The 19,246-nt window shown below is 37.4% G+C and overlaps 2 protein-coding genes across 9 annotated transcripts in view; one reads left to right on the forward strand and one right to left on the reverse strand.

Moving 5' to 3' along the window:
- LOC122071337 overlaps positions 1-3,280 on the forward strand; it is a 14,135-nt gene extending 10,855 nt beyond the window's left edge. For 3 of the 6 annotated variants that reach the window (XM_042635680.1, XM_042635712.1, XM_042635687.1), the window contains exons 4-6: positions 1,450-1,625; positions 1,716-1,833; positions 2,677-3,280. In XM_042635680.1, coding sequence (XP_042491614.1) covers positions 1,450-1,625; positions 1,716-1,824 — 285 coding nt within the window. In that variant the 3' untranslated portion in view covers positions 1,825-1,833; positions 2,677-3,280. The remainder of the gene's footprint in view (positions 1-1,449; positions 1,626-1,715; positions 1,834-2,676) is intronic. The other 3 variants (XM_042635700.1, XM_042635704.1, XM_042635694.1) reach the window with 3 other exon arrangements.
- A 3,703-nt stretch (positions 3,281-6,983) lies between these two features.
- On the reverse strand, positions 6,984-16,913 carry LOC122072032 (LRR receptor-like serine/threonine-protein kinase ERECTA). 3 transcript variants are annotated; one of them, XM_042636540.1, is made up of 27 exons: positions 16,149-16,913; positions 15,601-15,739; positions 15,353-15,454; positions 15,151-15,222; positions 14,958-15,029; positions 14,803-14,874; positions 14,637-14,708; positions 14,419-14,490; positions 14,253-14,324; positions 14,098-14,166; positions 13,891-13,962; positions 13,589-13,660; positions 13,131-13,202; positions 12,599-12,670; positions 12,409-12,480; positions 12,254-12,325; positions 11,831-11,902; positions 11,688-11,759; positions 11,542-11,613; positions 11,377-11,448; positions 10,807-10,875; positions 10,628-10,699; positions 10,375-10,448; positions 9,583-9,711; positions 8,563-8,910; positions 8,115-8,485; positions 6,984-7,859 (listed from the first exon to the last, which is right to left on the reverse strand). In XM_042636540.1, exons 1-27 carry the CDS (start codon positions 16,261-16,263, stop codon positions 7,458-7,460), a joined length of 3,042 nt encoding a protein of 1,013 aa, XP_042492474.1. In that variant the 5' UTR covers positions 16,264-16,913; the 3' UTR covers positions 6,984-7,457. The 3 variants fall into 3 exon arrangements, with proteins under 3 accessions (XP_042492474.1, XP_042492476.1, XP_042492477.1); XM_042636542.1 differs by having other exon boundaries at positions 15,394-15,465; positions 16,149-16,910; XM_042636543.1 differs by having other exon boundaries at positions 15,394-15,454; positions 16,149-16,907.
- Between the last annotated feature and the right edge of the window lie 2,333 nt (positions 16,914-19,246).

Below are 19,246 nucleotides of genomic sequence, written 5' to 3' on the forward strand. Positions count from 1 at the left end.
AAAAAAACTTATAAAATTACTTCCACCACCCACATACAGTGCATGATTTGTTCATCCTCTTTTTAGTTTGAACTTCACTAATTTACAGAATTTCCATTCACTCACTATTTGAGTTTTGTGTAGTATACAGGTGGGCCTATAGTAAACCCAATAGGGTATTTTGACCTGGGATCACACCAATCCTTTATTCTTCATGGTATTGACCACATTTCTGATCCCTATTTGCATTTCAGTGGATTGGTCTGGTATGAAATCCTATTTGGTGAAAGGTAGAGAATCTTGTCGAACCAACCAAATATGTAAAAGGTTCACTCTCTCACCTGTCTTTTACTCTTAGTAGTAGTTATCAAGGATCCTACTTCTTTCCGTCCAGATGGTCCAACAAAAATGATGTCAGGTCCTAAAGAATGCTCCAGCTTGGAGAAAGTCCTTACTAAACCAGTAACCGTGATATGATGAGTGTTATTAGGTTGTGAGGTGCATCCCAATGCATTTATCCTTGTTGCCTTACTGGATTTTTCTCCTCCTGAAATTAGATTAATGACATTTATTGACAATATGGAGTATGTGATATTGGAAATATGGATTCTCTGGTAATTAAATTTCCATTGCAGTTGACCTGTTTCACTGCTATTGCATATTTTGATGCAATCCTATTTTTTTCTGCTTATGAAAAGCAATGGATAGGAGGAACTCTCCAAATCACAATAATGAGAATATTAGGGTTAAGACCTTTGTATCTTAGTAACAAGAAAATTATAAATATAGTGTAAAATAATCATCAATTCCAAACCAAATCTCACTCGAGATATTCATAACAAAAAACTGGAAACAGTCACCACCTTCTAGACAGACAAATCTGTATGGCACATGACATACAATCAAATAGAGATGAATAATGACTAGTTTTGGCATTTTTAGAGAATAATGTCTTTAAGTTTGGGCTCTGTACATGGTGCAACTGTCTAGACCTTTAAAGGGATGGGAAGAAGGTGAAAAGAGGTGGATTGGGGTAGAATGAACATTTGATGGCGCTTGTAGTTAACTCGAAACATATGGATTTAAATGGAATTAAAACCAAAAACCAATTAGCGGGTGTAAGCTTCTGATGAGGTGATTAAAATACCTCACTGGTAACAAGAGTTTTACAACTGAGATTTCTTTCCTCCTTGTTATAGTGATCTATAGAGCAGTGAACATCCATTTTGGGAGTATCAGCTGCATGGCCATACAACAGCACCGGCTTCATATGTTGAATAAACTACTGAACATCTGAGAATATTGGACAACAGATGTGTCTTGTTTTTTATTTTTTTTTCCTGTACTGACAATCATGTTCTTGTCTAAATTACATTGCCAATGATTTTGTGCACACATGCATATTATTCGGTGAAACATGAAAAATCCTCGTATCTACAGAACAACATTTTTTTTTTGGGAAAAATGCAGGTGGGTATTAGCCATAGTTTTAAGTTGCATGCAACTGGGTGGAAATGGAAACTCTCTACATGTTTGGGAGGAGATGGTGTTTCCCGGATACAAAACAAGACATCCATCGGATTGCTCCCAGGAATGGATTTCCGGTTGGGTTGGAAGGCAGAGTATGTCCTTCCAGAGATTCAAGGGTAAGTTAATTGATGGTTTCTACACTAATTAGCAATACTCTCGGTTACTGAAGTTAATGGTTGTTGATCAAATTATCTTTCAAACAATAGAAGCCGAGCTTATTTCTATGAAATGATCATGCCGGAGGCAATTTGGAGGATTTCTTTGTCCCTGCCCAATCCATGGGATGGTGAACTAAGGTTGCTAGACAAGCTATAGTTCTGTAAGGTGAGCCACATGATCATCTTTGACACAGATTAGACTGACAGAAAAGGCATGCCGTAGCTGAAATGAGTTCAAAACAGTAAATCATCATTCGCGACACAAATCTTGAAACAAAAGGATCTGAACCACTTGTCAGATCCTGACTCAAGCCACTGTCTATTCTGTGATCTTGTGGTACTAATGTCCCTGACAAAATTATTTTTCAGCTTTGAGACTTGCATGAGCCCAAAATCTCTTAGCTGTACCAAAGAGCTGTTATCAGTTCAAAGTATTGTTAACTGATTTGACTGAGGAGAATTTTGCAAGCTGACGCTCCTTTAAGGTGTGTCCTCTGATGCACGCGATTCCAGCCATTAGTTCAGTGGGGTCCATTATTTGTATAAGGATGATGATCTGGCTAGCATTTACCAATTAAGGGATAGTGTTCACTACTGATTTGATTCAGCCTTGCTACATATTTTGAAGGGTCCTAATGCAGTCCAATAGAGGGCGTACCCAGTACACAAGGCTTTTGCCACTGCAGGGTCTGGAGAGGGTCATAATGTATGCAGCCTTACCCCTGCTTCGTAGAGAGGCTGTTTCCCTACTCGAAACTGCAACCACTAGGTCGCAATGGAGCGACCTTACCGTTGTACCAATGTCGGCCCTCTTAATGTGGTCCAATATAAATTGATTTTGTGTGGAGATTTGTTGAGAAAAGTAGGATCACCTAATTATCTCTTCTTTTTATTTTGGGGAGGCCCTGCAATACATTTTCTGCTATTAAAGAGTCACTTATTTTTTATTTTCTATAGGGTTCATATTTGTATTTTTAGTTCTTATGGTTTAATTTCTTGTATCTGACAGGGCCCTGGGCTCCGCAGGGGAACCAATGTTCAACATGAACTCTGGACGGTTGCAAGCATCACTAGACAGAGTGGAAGCCGTTTTCACTCATAGTACAAGATAGCTGTACCTCTTGCGAAGAATCTGTTTTTTTCTAAGTACATAAACATCAGTGAGTATCCCTAAAGTCAAATCTGTGAAACTGATCCTAACCAACTGATTAGTATTTTCGAACCCCTAAAAATACTTTGTACTGACAATCCAGTGAGTTTGTTGGATCATATGGTCATGGTCAGCTGATGAGATGTAGTTGCATTGTCTTCTTATTGGTTGGTGCACTTCCTTTATCCCTCGATGCCAGGTTGTCAATTCTGCAAAATCAACAAAGAACTGAGAAAGAACATGGATAGCCGGCTATACATAGGCCCAACCACCATCATCGCAGGGTAGTATCCCCCTCTCCCTGTTTTACTGGTGGGTTACTTTGCAAGTACCCATACGAAGTTACAAACAGGTGATCAGTGTAAATGTTTTTCCTTCTGTGATTTTAGTTGTACTGTTTCACTTTGAAAATTCCATGAATCTCAAAACAATGTGCATAAGAAACATCACTTTTGCTGATTCAGTTGCTTTGTCACTAGGGCTGCAATTATCGCTTTCGAAGAACAATCATGCACTGCAGGGTTAAAAGGACATCTAGTTATTCACGTATATACACATTTTAATTTGAGTAATGCATCTAGCAATATATTTTCTGGGGAAAAAGATCTTCCCCACACCCTCCCACATTTCAACAATTTGAGACTCGCACTTGACACAATCTCTCCTACCTGATCATGTGGGGCCCTTTTGTTGATGAAACCGTTTTTTATGACGTGATTGGTGTGGCATGGGAAATTCCTCCCACTAGCGGCGTGGAAAATCCTCTCCCATAATATTTTTTTTTTATCTATTAGTACTTGCAACTAGCAATAGTAGGTCCTGCAAATCTCTTTGGGATGATGGTGTATTCCTGTACCCGGACCCTATTTTTGGTTCTCTGCGGCCTATTAGGCATCATGATTTTCATGGAACAAATTAAAGTGGAGCTTTTATAGCAAAATTGACGCATTGCAACCCCAAAGGGGGAGCTCAGTTTGAAAGGATCAACACGTTACAGTTAAGAGGTCATGAGTTCAATTATAATATTATTACTATAAAGAGCAAGTCAATAGATGAGGCTTTCACTACTACTGGGTCTAGGAGGGGCAATTGTACGTAGTCTTATACCCTGCTTCACACACTTAACCATTGAAAAACAATGCAAGTGAGGGAAAAACAATGCAAGTGAGGGAAAAACAATGCAAGTGCCCTGGCCATGTGGCATGGTGATTAGGTAAATCAAAACCAAATAGTTAAAGCCCACCTTGTATTATACACTAGTCTTTTATCTTTTAAATGGTTGTTCAAAGATTTGTTATTTTAGTTTTGGGATTGTCTAAATGATACATTTATATGTTTATTTATATTTATTTGAACTTGTAATTTTATGAATTTTTTAAAAAAGAGAAGAACAATGATTTAAAAAAAAAGGAACAATGTGAGTGTATAGATTACCTCTCCCAAAATAAAATTACAAATATTTGATACTTTAAAGGTGTCAATAAGAAAGTCTATCTACTTCTATTTTCGTTTTTAAAATTTTGCCACTTGATAGTCACATGAACTTAAATTTGACATATAACTCCCCCCGCCATCTTGAATAGGATAGGGATTAAAGTATGTAACCACTAAAAGCTAGCCTCTCTCAATTGGTTGACTTTCCATTGTTGGACTAATTGGGGTCTAATTGCCACTGAAATTTATGCCCTATGGTTCCAAAAATAAGGAACGTGCGGATAGGTCCAACTGAAGCATATAAAGCACTTGCCAGTAGTGGTAAGGGGATGCTTCAAAATATTCTTACTTGAGATGTGATCGATGTTTGGAGTGATTCTGAGGATGTGTATAACCTTAGTCTAGAATACCAGCACCTGTTTGTGGTCTTGGAGCTCAGTCCCTCTTTTGTTGGATGTTTATAATTCCACCTTCCTTTAATCAATTTTTGTCTCAAGTCCTCTGATGCATAGTTGCATATATGCTTCTATTTAAGTAAATTGCTATCTTGTTAAGCATACAAAAACTAAGTTTTTCAACACTGGAACTGATGTGGATGTGCTAAGTTATCTCTGGTAATGAATTGTTCTTGTCTCGTTACCAAAAAAAAAAAAAAATCCCACTTTATGATTCCATTTTCTAGTTTCTGAAAAAGGCACATATTGTTTCCAGTGTTTTATTATGTAAAAGAGAAGAAATTGATATTACTTATGTAACATGTAGAGGGAGAGGGACTACGAGCGAGTCCAAGTCATGTTTTGAGGTATTGGTATCTGATCAATTGCCGATACCTGGCCGATCCTATATAGGTGGATCAATATGGATTAAGGGTTTAATGGTAAAAACAACGGATTTTTCAATAAAATTGGGGACAAATCCATATAATACCGGCGATCTGAATTGTATCGGCTGCGACCAATACTGTATCCACTACCGCGGTCCAAGTACAAAAGTATAGCAAAAGAGTATAGTACTACCCTTAGTTACATCAGAAACAAGGAAGATTGACAGGTTTGGGGGTGGCATGGATTTAGGGATCCATGACGCCCTAATGATTCCAACCAGAAGGTCAAGCAATGCCTTAATTTTATTTTATTTTTTGATATGGGATAAACCTCGAAAAGAATACTATGCTTTTCATCAGATTGTTATAGTTTTTTCACAAATGGGAAGTCCACCAGCAAAGGTGTATCAAATGCAAGCATGAATTTAGGTATCAGTATAGTATTAATGTATTAGTCATAGATGTGTATGGTATTAGCAGGTAACATCAGTATCATTGGAGGGTAAAATGGTCCAATTGAACCAGATATGATCGGGTCATATAGGTTTACTACGGTGAAATATTGGAGAAAAAAATATGAAGTGTTTCTTATGGAGGAGTACAGTTCCTACATGTGCAAAAGGGTCAATGAGAGCATACGGGGAAGCATCTATGGAAATATTATTTTTCCTTTCATGGGGAGTGTGCTGGTCATTTATCCTTCCCATGTGTGGGCCACAGTACCACATTCCCCCTACTTTTTCCCAAAAAATATGCAAAATAATCTAGATATGAATGGTACAGTTTGCGTCTATTTTTCTTCTCCACTTAAAAAGTCTTCTATATCCCTTCCATTGGTTAGGCTGCTAACTCCAAGCCCGCAATTAGGGGTGTCAATCGATCAGTCTGGCTTGGTTTCGGTCCAGGTTGAGTCGGTTTTGGTGTGAGAAAGCTGAAACCAAAACCGAACCAATAAGAAAATTCCGATTTCAGTTTGATTTCGATTTCGGTGCGATTTGATTTCGATTTGTCTTCGGTTTCTTAAATTGATTTGTAACCGGGTTGGTTTTGATTTTTAGTCCAGTTTAGATTTGACTTTCCATACAAATGTATACAAAACTATGCAAATTTTGATTTTTTTAATGAATTTTAGAGTGTTTCGGTTTCTTACTGGTTTGGTTTCAGTTTCGGTATGGGTTTTATACCGATTTTGGTTTGGTTTCAGGTTCATCCAGTTTCCGATGCGATTAGATTTAGTTTTGAGGTTGCAATACTCCAAATCGAACCGAACCAGTAAGACTTTGGTTCGATTCAGTCCATATTATTATTGGTTTAATCCGATCAATTTTACCGATTTGATTTAGGAATTGACACCCCTACCCGCAGTCCTCACTCAGCATGAAATATGATGGTTCTATACTATTCCTTAGCAACGAGACTAAAAAGAAGGCCACCAGGGCCATCGCCATCCCATCATATATCATTCATAAATGTCAAGGCAAGTTGCAGTGGAATCCTGATGGTACCCTGTCATCACATGCCAAAGGCTGTCTTTAATGACAGTCACTTTCCTACTGACAGCGAGGTGGGGGCACCCACTGGTACAATAAAAGCCTGATGGTTACCAGGCTTTCCAAACTTTCCCAAGTCTACACCGCTACAGTGTATTATTGCTCTCAACTCTTTCCAAGTCAGTATCCATCCTCCTGTTGAGATGTGTACAACATTGTGGACTTTTGCCACTTACCCCAGAATAAGAAGTGAATGATTGAGAGAGAGAGAAAGGGCGCCCTCCTTGTTGAGATCTGTACAACAATGCAGGCTTTTGTTAATTTCCAGTTTCCCCGAGAGAACTTTCCCAAGAAAAAAAGACTACAAAAGATTAAAAGATTGAAAGATTGAGAAAAAGAAGAAATGAACAGCAGAATCGTAGAGCCAACATGACATCTAAGATGATATCAAGATATTTACCTTTTCCCTTTCTTTTGGTGGGAATTTTAGATACTGTCACAGCAGGGTTTAAAAACTCGGAGTCAGGATACAGATCAGTTAGCCTATGTCCAGATCAAATCATATCGGCCAGAACCAATGGAAATCTTAAAAAGCCCTTAAACCCTACTTTCTGTACAGGATCGATCCGATTTTTCAAACCTTGTACTAGTCAAAATGTCATATAACCTAACACAATAAGAATAGGTAGCCATGATAATTCCCCCCATTCTCAGACCACCAATATAATCTACATTAATTAATTGCATAAATGGGGTAAATACATAGACATACCACACCTTACCAAGCAAAATGGATAACCACCTTCCTGCTTACCAAGTCTACAATTTTTTTCTCATGCACAATCTCTCCATTATGTATGTATTTTGGACTGAGGGAAGTCATCTCTTCCAAGTCACTCGCTGTTCTGTGAAATTACTTGCCCAAATTTCAGGAAAAGTTGAGCATCAGAGGTGCTCAGGGATCCACAGTTCACCATGGTTGGGTTCTTGAGGTTCACATACTCATCCACATAGCTTGGCACCTTGGCCAGTGTCAATGCTGCTGGTGGTGGTCCTGGTGGGGGTGGCAGTTGTTGACTCAATTGCTTAGCCATGGCTGGGGGTGTAGGTGTCACGAGGAGGCTCCCAAGTATACGGCTCACCTCGTGCATTGTTGGCCGATCTGAGGGTTGTTTCTTGGTGCAGAGAAGGGCAAGCTGGAATACCTTCTTTAGTGCTCCAAGATCTTCACATGTAGCAGTGACTTCTGAATCAACGGTCTCCATCACAGCATTGGTGGTAGCTTTGGACATGACCTACACACCATTACAAAATTAGAGATGAAGCCAAAGAAAAAATGACAATAATTTTCTTGGGAGTTAGATTGATATTACTAGGAACAACTAACAGTTCAGTAATCGTAAGGGATTTGCATTAGCAAAACCCAACATAATTATTTCTCGTTGCACACTCTGGTAGAAACACAGCATTTCAAGCAGCACATAAGCAATCCTTTGCTTTGGACACAGAGACAAGAAAAGAAAATACCAAGGGTGAGGATGAAATAATACCAATTGATGCAGGTTGGAATCATTGTCCACAGCTTTTCTTCCAGTCAGCAGCTCAAGCAGGACAATCCCATAGCTGTAGATATCAGATTTCTCAGTGAGACGGGAAGTGCGAGCATATTCAGGATCAATGTAGCCAATTGTGCCCATTATGCACGTAGATGTATGAGCCTTGGCTATGCACAGGCTCTTCGCGATGCCAAAGTCAGTGAGATGGGCCTCAAAATCCTTATCCAAGAGTATGTTAGATGATTTCACATCCCTGTGGATTATACGAGGGCTGCAGTCATGATGAAGGTATGCCAGTCCTTGAGCTGCTCCTACTGCTATTCGGAGGCGAGTTTCCCAGTCAAGTTTCTGTTTCTTCGAAGGGCCTGCAAAGACAAATGAGGAAACCAATGAACATGGTTGGTCCACACACAGTCTCTCTTCTAGGAAGACTTTAACTTACCATGCAGATGGTCCCAGAGGCTTCCATTCTCCATGTAGTTGTAGAAGAGAAGGTTCCCACTGGGGGACAAAGAATAACCTTGGAGGCTTACAAGATTACGATGCTTGATGTTTCCAACTGTCCCAAGCTCGGTCTCGAATTCCTTCAGGCACTGCGGGTAGTGAGAATACAGTCTCTTGATGGCCACTGGCTTGCAGTTCTTCAGCACGCATTTGTACACAGTACTTGATGCACCGTAACCAATTATGTATTTCTCACTTAGATTCTCAGTCATCCTCATGATGTCCTCATAGACATGAAGAGCCATGTTCATGTGAAGGATTACCAACTTCGGTGATGTATAGTCTACTGTAGTTCAACAAGCATTTCCCAAAATACAAGGCCTCAGTTTACCACATACATATCCAAGCTGTATATCAAACATTTTATTAAATAAACTATATATAAGTAAATAAATAACTTGCTTATTTGGGTTCCATGAGATTTTTTTTTTATTTTTTTATTTTTATTTTTTTATATATCTAATGAAAACAAAATAGGGCTCACCAGCGCAGTTTGGTTGCAAGTAAAAAGAAGAGAAGGGAGGCGAAATTGGTTTTAAACAGAAAAAGAATTTTTTTTGTAATCATTATCCAACAGAATTGCATTTAACTTAAAAATTTTACCATATTTAGTAATTATTCTTTCTCCATGTAATTTTTATTTTACTTATTAAAACCAAGGGATTTGGATGCAAAAGGGAAAATTGAATGACCAAATATAGAATGATATGGAGTTGGTGACACAGTCTCGTGTTAGGTAAATTTTTTTTTTTTTTTTTTTTTTTTCCTTGCAACCAAACGGAGCCTACATGAGATCTATTTCTCATGGACCCAATTGATGGTCGTTCTGGAATCCTTTTGGGTTTGAGTTTTGGCCCATTGGTATCTGTTGAAAGACCGTTCCCATGGGTACCTTGGTGGCCCCCACCCCCAAAAAAAGATCTGTTGAATTTACAATATTTAGTAGAAAGAGAACTACCTGGTTTGTCCGGGGATCCTTCCAGAAAGGGTGTTGGATTTTGCGGCCGAAATGCTGCCACTATGATCATAAGAAGGATCACAAGGGCACCCAAAGCAATTCCTAGGATTGCCGCTTTAGAGATTGTAGCTGCATACACAATCAAAAGATTAAGTAATAAAGGAAAAGCGATGGTTGACTAATTTCAATATAAATGCACCCAGTTAAGCAGAAAAATCAGTATTTTTTTATTCACTGTTGTGAAGCTTGTATTAACCAAGCAGATCCCGTGTAAATTTTCCATGATCAGAATCTTCCAGGGGATAGCATCTTTTTTTTCACATCGTTCATTTTTTTAGGCAGATTATTGAAGTAGGTGGAGAAGAGATAGCTTTTTTTTCTAGATGAGAACCTTCATACATTATACATTACTGTCTTGACAAGTTCAATGACTTGGAACAACCTCCTGTATGGCATGTAACAGAAAATTTATGATCAACAAAGAAATTCAATCGTCATCTAATCTGAAACGTGGCAGCTCTTTATGGCCATTTAGGAAACCTGAAACTGGACATATGAGTAGGGGACCTTGAGGTCTACCTGTCCACAAAATTTGGGCAGCTCTGAACTACCAAGTGGCAGATTTTTACAGCCATTTAGGGAAGGCTTCCTAAATGGATCATTCAGGAAAATTGCCCACAAATTTGACGCCATAATCTTCTTATTGGATCAAGAATTACATGTATTTTCTACCATTTAATTTCTTAAGAAGCGGGGGCAGAAAAGCCATTAAATTGAATGCAAATCATTTACCTCGTTCCGGCAGGTGTGATGCATGACATGAAGAACGTAGCCAGTATCCACAAAGACCAGGATTCCCAACAAAGCTGCCACAAGATGGTCCAGTTCATGGAATGGAAGATTGAGGTGGATGCAGGAAAAATAAACAAAGAGAAGTCCTCCAAGTGACTTCAAAAAGTCATGACATCAAGATTATGGTACTTGGAAATGGATGAACACATTTACAATGAATAAAGATAACCAAAATGGGAATTAGCCATCTTACCTATCAGGTCTGAACCTGGAGAAGTTGTTTCCAGTAGGAATTTCACCAACTAGGTTGTTGTAAGATACATTTCTGCTCGGACACAGCATATTTAAAGGCAGATCCAATTATTCCACCATCATGCTAGTCTACTATCTAAATTGAAGAAAAACCAACAAATCCTGCGAGCAGATACTTACAAAATGGTGAGACTGAAGCAGTTAACAAGTGGCAGCACATCCCCTGATAAATTGTTGTTTTGTACCCTCCTGTCATCATTTTGCACGCATGATTATAAACTCAAAAGACACAAAAGAGCACTGTCAGTTAAGACACAAAATCGCAGAGCAATACAACCTAATAAACAGAATACCAGGGCAACCACTACTTCACATTCAATCACAAGACATTTATAATGGATTTCAGAGCAAGTATGACTATAACAATACAAAATATATTGGATTCAAATAACGACAATTATTTAATGAGTTTTACAATCCACCAAGTAAGATGTAGTTGGTGGGATCCATGAAATGGTGGGACCTCTTCAGTCCATAGTATTATCCCTAATTATTCTTAGGATTATCAAGCAAAGTTGGTGGGTTCCATGAGAAGATAAGAAGAAAATGTTCATATCAACATAAACTATCTTGATCATTAAAACACACATACACAGAAGCATATGAAGGATGACCAGAAACTAAACGTTTTCCTTTTTTCCTAATTAATAAAGAACAGCCAAATTCAATGGAAAAAATAGAGGAACGCACAGTGAGTACAGATACGGTAGCTGACCAAGCTCTTGTGGAATTGGGCCTCCAAGATGATTATTTGAAAGATCACTACATGTAAAGCAAGATTGTATTAGCGGGGGAAAAAAAAAAAAGAGCCCCAATAATAATCATAATTAGTCACAGCTGTTGCATCCATCTTACATGTCCATCACACTTCTCAAATTTCCAAACTCCATTGGAATGTATCCGACCAAACGGTTCTTGCTCAAGTTCCTATTCAGGGAAAATTAACATCACCAAAAAGTGAAAAAACAGAAGCGGACACATCACTGGATAGTAGAACTCACAGTTTTAAAAGATGCTCCAAGTCACCAAGGGAAGAAGGAATGGAACCACTTATCTTGTTATTTGAAATGTCCCTAAAAGTAAAATGACAGTTAGAAGTAGCACCAGTGAGGAACTAAAATTTGCTAAAGCAGTCAATACTTACAGTGTATCCAAATTACCAATTCGGGACAGCTCAATAGGAATGTGACCCTTGAGATAATTTGAGGAAAGATTCCTGAATATGGAAATAAAAAAAAATGTAATCAGCTACCACCATACAAGTAGCAGTGGCAGCGCAGTCATGTGAATTTTATTTATAAGCCAAATCAGTAGTGAGCACAACTATGGGAAGGGAGGTATTTTAAATAAGACACCATGAGAATGCATGTTTTTTCTTGAGACAACATAAGAATGTATGCCTTCTCCCCCATCTGCCAACTTCGATCCACAAGTGAATGGGGGAATTCTTTAATCATATAAGGGTTTACCTATCAAAGATCTTTTAAACAAAACATAGCTCAATTGCATGGCATGACCACACTGAGGAATTCTCCAATAAAAAATAGATAAAATATGTGTTACTCACAAGTAAGTCATAATCTCAAGCTTTTCCAATTGGGGTGGGATGGTTCCACTCAATTTGTTGCCATGTAAATTGCTGCCATTGTATCAAGTATTAAAAAATTTTCAAGTAAAGAATTTCAAACAGTTGAAGAACAGGATAAAAGTTTAAATCCTTACAGAGTATTGAGATTTGTACATGAGCTGAGATTGGCAGGAATTGTCCCTTCAAGATTGTTATTTGCAACATTCCTACAAGAATATTGAGTCAATAACTTATTTTGATATTGTACGGAAACTATTCCTGCCAGCAGAAAAAAAAATTAAATGCAATCACGTCGAATAAAGAGGTTTATGGATAATCACTCACAATTCAAACAATTCAGTCAGCTTCCCAAGCTCAGGTGGAATATGCCCAGTGAGGTGATTGTCATTCAGTTCCCTGCACATACAAAATTTAACACTGAGTGTGGTATTACTATATAATAATATAAACCTTTGGTGGTACAGGCCATGTTTCCAAATTAGGTATTCACTATTACAACACAGCTTTCAACTTCCTCCAATTAGCCTTCCATATTATGCATATCAGCATATGCAGGTCAACCGAACCATTTGATCAGTGACCCAAGTAAGAATTATCCCCATCCCAACAAATGCACTTAGCGGATGATTATAAGTAACACTATTAAATGAACTGTCCATTTGGAGGAATCATGGACATCAAAATGAACTGAAATTTGAAATTCATGAAGAGTGTAGATGGTCCTACCAATAAAATGGTCAAACACCCCAAGCACATGCACTGGAATAAAGAGTCAAGTCATGGAGGCAGCATGTAATATCATGCATAAACCATTGTGAGACAAACACTTCACTAGTACTGAAAGATTTATCCTTACAGATAGTGGAGATTTATCATGTTTCCAAGCTCCGGTGGAATTGATCCTCTCAGCTTGTTACCCTGCAAGTACCTAGAAGAATTAACAAATACCAGTCAAGTTCTTGTTGAAGATCTATCAAGGTGCATTGAGAAGTAGAAGTATGACTTTCCAATTAATTAATTCTATCATATACTGCTAATTAGATTGATGCTGTCCAAAAGAAAGTCAAGGATCCATCCAACTTTGCATAAAAAATACAGGGTGATACGTGAAAGTGACGAAAAGAATCTCAGTTATGGCTAAATATCAACATTTTCAGGCAGTTCCTTTCTTCTTCTTTTTTTGGTAATAAAAAAGCTAAAATACTATATCTTCTTATCATTAAGAAATACTACAACTCTGTTTTTTTCTTTGTGCGCAGGGGGGGTGTTGGGAAGGCATGCAACACTTCATATATGTTTAAGGAAAAAACTCACAATTTCTCTGTGTAAGTCAGATTGCCAAGAATGTGAGGAATAGTTCCACTTAATTGGTTGAAGCTTAAATCTCTGCATTCAAAAGGGGGGAAAAGCTGAAGAATTATGATCCCAAATACGCAATAATGAGTTTATTTAACATGGATCACAATAACAGGTGGCAAGGCGTCTTAAGGGTGAGACAAGATGAAGACAGAGAGAGTTAACATGGCAACATAACCTAGTAATTCATGCATTTCTGGGTAATCATTGTCTCTGAAAAATATCAAAGGTTCCAAAAAAAGTAGATCTAGAGTGCTTACAACACAGCAAGGGCTTGCATGAGACCAATCACAGATGGAATTGGCCCAGTAAGGCGGTTTCCTTGAAGAGATCTACATATAAAAACGAAATTACAAGAAATAATTATGCACAAACTTGAATACTTAAAACCACTTGTTAGAAAACAAAAAGGGTTACTCAAACCACTATTTACAAAAAAAAAAAAAAAAAGGTTGCAGATCACATACAATGTAGCAATTTGCAGGAACCCTATATTGAATGGAATCTCTCCCGTGAGCTGGTTGTAGGACAAGTCCCTACCAATGAACAACAGAGAGAACTTCAGACCTGCCCACTTTCCGCATTGACAAATTTGGCTCATTTAGTTAGGCAATGTACATACAAGACCTGGAAGCCAGTACAGTTTCCAATATTCTGAGGAATGCTCCCAGTCAGGCTATTGTTTCTTACATCACTACAATGGATAAAATTTAGAATTAATGAAGTCTAGGGAATGTCATAGGACATGTTGAGTATTTGAACATTGGATAGAACACACGATGACTTACAAATACCATAACCCAGTCAATTGGCACATATCAGGAGAGAGAGTTCCTATTAAATTATTCCCTCGCAATCCCCTGGATTAGGTTTCATGCAGTCACGATCAGAAGTTATTAAATCAGAACACCACTGAGTGAAGTAGAAGAAAAAGGAAAGCATTAAACAATAGTTTGAAATGAAAGGAATATTTTGCTCTGAGATCAAATATTTGAAAAATACTCACAGATACTGTAGAACTTCATTCCAGTAAATGAGCCTTGGTATTTCACCACTCAAGTTATTCTGGGCTAGGTCCCTGGATAGTGGGATGGAAACTCATGATTGTCAGCCACAAGTACTTCAGAAAAATAGAAAGAAAGAGAAAAGAAATACCAAGAAAAGTAACTTACAAAAATTTTAGGCTTGGAATCTGAGACAAGGTTGAAGGAATGGGTCCTATCAACTGGTTATTTTTCAAATTCCTGTAATCTTAATCCAATTTAAATATTACATGAAGGACCAGCAAACGGCCAGTAATAACAAAAATGCATATGCAGAAACTTACAGTTTTTCCAACTGTTTTAACTTTGAAACTGAAAATGGGATGTCCCCATTGATGTTGTTTATAGACAAGTCCCTAAGAAAATACCAGTTAATCCACATAAAACCATTTCCTCAATCAAGTACTAACATGATAATTGAAACAGTACATCATAGTGGAAGGACCCACCAGTCCCACACCACCAAACAGGACTTACAGGTAATTCAAAGATGAACAATCCCCAATTTCATCCGGGATCTGTCCAGAGAGACGATTTCCCTTAAAATCACTGCCCAAAGAAGTTAGTTAAAAAGAAATCCTCATTGATGTAACCCCTACATAAAATCCAATGCAATTTTTCGCATTTCTCAATTCTTTACAACTTAATAAATTTATTATATAAAAGAGGCTTTTCTTACTACAACTTCAGAAGAAAAGATTTAAAGACGATGAGTAATACACAGAGAGTAGGCCTTTCAGATTTCCAATTGCAGGTGCGATTTCTCCTTCGAGATTTAAACCTGACAGATTACTACAACAATCAAAGTGGGGTGGAGTCAAAAACCTTCCACGTTTGAGGTTTGAACACAATCTTAGTATGAAACAGAACAAACTATAAGCACACAACTGCCATCTCCATTGAATAAAAGCTGAAGGAAAATCTTACAGTGCAATGACATTGAAGGTCACATTGTCACATGTTACTCCTCTCCAGAAACAGTAGTCCGAAGATGGGGAATCCGTCCAGTCATACAATACACCGTTGACATCTCCAAACGACTTCTTGATCTCCAAAAGCGTTGCACCTTTATTGAAGTTTTGTTTTTTAATATTAGATTAGACCCAGAAGATGAACAAGCGAGGAAAATATAATATTAATTAGAAGCACGCTGGTTGGAATTAAGTGAACAGGGGAAAAAAACGTCATCTACTAAAGGAAAGTACCGTTATCTGTTAAAATAATGGCGGTAGCTCCTCCAAATCTTTCAAAATAAAAGAAAATGCAGACCAAACAAAATCACGGATCCCAAAAGCAAAGAACAGAGCCAGAACTTATTAAAAAGCTTAATCTTCTAGTGAAACAGAAAAGGCTAAACTAATCGTTTGAGCTTTCGAGGTGTTAAAAACAATAGATCACTACAGGCATCGCAGCCAAGAAGAGAGAGAAAGAGAATGCCAAACAGGAGGAAAAGAGGGGTAACAAGTTAAGCTTACCGTCGTTGGAGTCGGAGTTGGAGTCGTCGGATGAACTGAAGCGAAAACAGAAGAGAAGAACCAGAAGGAGAAGCATAAACCGATACGCCATCACAAACACCGGAAGAGAAGTCATTCTACGGCGAGAAACTGAGAAAACTCCATTTCACTACTGAAGCATCGCTTATAAATGAACATTTTCCACAGAAACAACCGACCCTCACATGCTCACTCACACTTCTCCAAACCCGAGCGAACAAGGGAGACATCAAAAAAGGCAAATAAACATCAGAACCTAAGCTTGCAGCATCAGTTCGGACTTCTGAGTCCTACGACCATAGCTTCTAGGTCTGTCCACCGACATTGACGCGACGTCGGCTAAGGATTTTTCAGAGAGTTAATGCGTTAATAGAGTGGTTTTTTTTTTTATTTTCAATCTATTTTGGGTGATTTTGCTGGTTCCATCACATCGTTGTAGCTGTGCTATCAAAATGCAGAGCAACGAGAACTCAGCGAGAAGAGAGAGAGAGACGGAATTATTTGGAAGATAAAGTTAAAATTGTTCTGCCACCCTCCGCTATAAAACCTGTAACTCTACACCTAGCTCTCTCTCTCTCTCTCTCTCTCGTCCTTTCGCCTTGCATTCTCTCTCCATGCTTTCGTCTTTTCGCCTCTCTCTCTCTCTCTCTATTGGCTTTCTGAAATATGCAGGTGAGAGCGGCTGTGAGGAGGACCGACCGGCAGGCAGTTAATCCTTTACTAGTTGACAGGGACGAGGTCTTTCTGGCCTTCTGATGTCTCTTCCAATGCAGGCCCTTCTCCCTCTTCAATTTACTCACTAGCCCTTCAACTCTTTTTATTCTCTACTGATAAGTTATTATATGTAGACTCTTATGGTCCTTCGTAATCTCAAATTTCTCGCTCTTGAGTCTTGATTCAATTCATAAAACATGACACAATTGCTATATTTCATAAACTCAACGGAATTAGTTATTCAGTTTCGATCTTATCTTATATGGTCTTGATGATTCAGTTCAAATTCCATTTGAATGGAACTACTAAAATAAATGAAATTGGGAAAAGAATAGAATCTCTAAAGCACACCGGCATACATCCTCATAATATCAAATATGGTATCTTTTAACTTTTTTTACATGATGCAAGGAAGAAATCTATACTTATTTTTAGATAAATACAAACAATTCAATAAAGATAAATTGATTGTAGGGTTTAGTATGACCTAGGCTCAGTTTGGATTTAGTTATTTCATGTTGCACTTCATTTGATTCAATTTTATTCAAAAAGACGTTTTTAGTCTAAATTCAAACTAAAACAAATAAAACTACATTTTTCAAAAACCAACCTCTAATCAAATTTTCTCGTTTCAATTTTAAATGACTACCTCCAATTTCAATTTTTTCTTTTGAGTATTTTCTTTTTTTTGGATAAAAAAATTCACTTTGGCCCTAAATTCTGGCTTTTGTGGATATATTTTGCCTTTATCAATAACTAATACATATGAAATAGAAGAACCTATCACATGGTTTTAAGGTATGGTATTGGATTCGGTTTTAATGATATTGATACCGTGACTAATATGGATCGATCATATCAGTCCAACTAAAACCATTTCAATGTTAAAATTTAGGGGTATCAAAACCTAGACGAATAAATCGATTGGACCGAATTGGAAGTAATCTATACCAAATAGAACCAAAGTCTTATTGGGTTGATTTTCATTTGGAATATTATGATCTTAAAATCAGATCAAACTGCACCAGAAAGCCAAGTAAATCATAAACCAAACCAAAATCAATACAAAATCCAGACCAAAACCAAATCGATAAAAAACTAGAATCATCCCAAAACTCATTAAAAAAAATGTGTGTCATTTTGTATAAATTTGCATAGTAAATTAAATACTAATCGAATCATAATCGAAATCAATTTGATTACAAACTTAAACAAGAAATTAATGCCAAACCAAAACTAAAATATCTTTATTAGTTTGGTTTTGATTTCACTATTCTCATCCCTACTCAAAATACCGTCACAGAATTTTTTTAAATCATTTTACTCTTACCTGATATATATACCACCGATACAGTATTGGTCATATATACAAATGAGATCACGTAAACTAGTCTCAGAAACATAAGGGATTCATTTGTAATTTAATGTTTAATTTCAAACTTTTATGCATTTAATAGAGGAAGAATCTGAAAATATAAGAAACATAAGGGATCCAATTGTAATTTAAAGCTTAATTTCAACTTCACCGGGAATACGGTCCGCTACCACCCACCCCTTACTGTGTCCTTTTAATTTTCAACTGGCAATAAATTGTCTTGGGGAGTTAGGTGCTGACGTGGCATTGAGATTTGAGATTGACATTGAATGTATAATGTCTTCGCATAATTCCTTTGTTGGGAATTGGTATCTGAGGGCCCACCTTGAACTCATCATGGGCCCATGGCATCACATGCCCATATTGTATATATATCTAGAGGGATAATTAAGCGCCAAGTTCCCTGGAATCAAACATGTTGTGCTTTTGATTACCAAGAAACATGTGGGGCTTTTCCCCTAAATCCTGATTAAATTATATAAAATTATTTTTTTGTCCTTTTATTTTCACTAACTCTATCTTGTTGCAAGGGAAATGGGGAATGGAAAATTAAGTGAAATATTTCTTTTTCTTTAAAGAAATATCTACATATCTGTTGTAATTAAACATAAAAATTTATTTTATTTTAATATATTTCACTTTCTTGAGAAGTATTTTTATTTCCTTGTAATCAATTACAGCCTTTTATTTCGGACAAATCATATATTCATTGAATACTCTGAGACTATATTTGGAAGTTTAAAAGAAATGGAAAAAAAAAAGCCTTAATTGAACAAAAAATAATCATGATAATAATATTGATTTACAAGTTTTTCTCTCTATAGTTCCAGTGCCCAGTGCATTGGTAGCAGCCTTGACTAGTAGAAGATGATGCCTAGAGGTATGAGGATTGACCTCAACCACATGCAGATGTGTTTGTGAGTGGGTGTGTTCCCACCCTTAGGGATAGGTTGGCCCTATAGTGTCTAGTAGAAGATGGTGTAGGATAGAT

The sequence above is a fragment of the Macadamia integrifolia genome, chromosome 2 (assembly GCF_013358625.1).
Source record: "Macadamia integrifolia cultivar HAES 741 chromosome 2, SCU_Mint_v3, whole genome shotgun sequence".
NCBI classification, from domain to species: domain Eukaryota; kingdom Viridiplantae; phylum Streptophyta; class Magnoliopsida; order Proteales; family Proteaceae; genus Macadamia; species Macadamia integrifolia.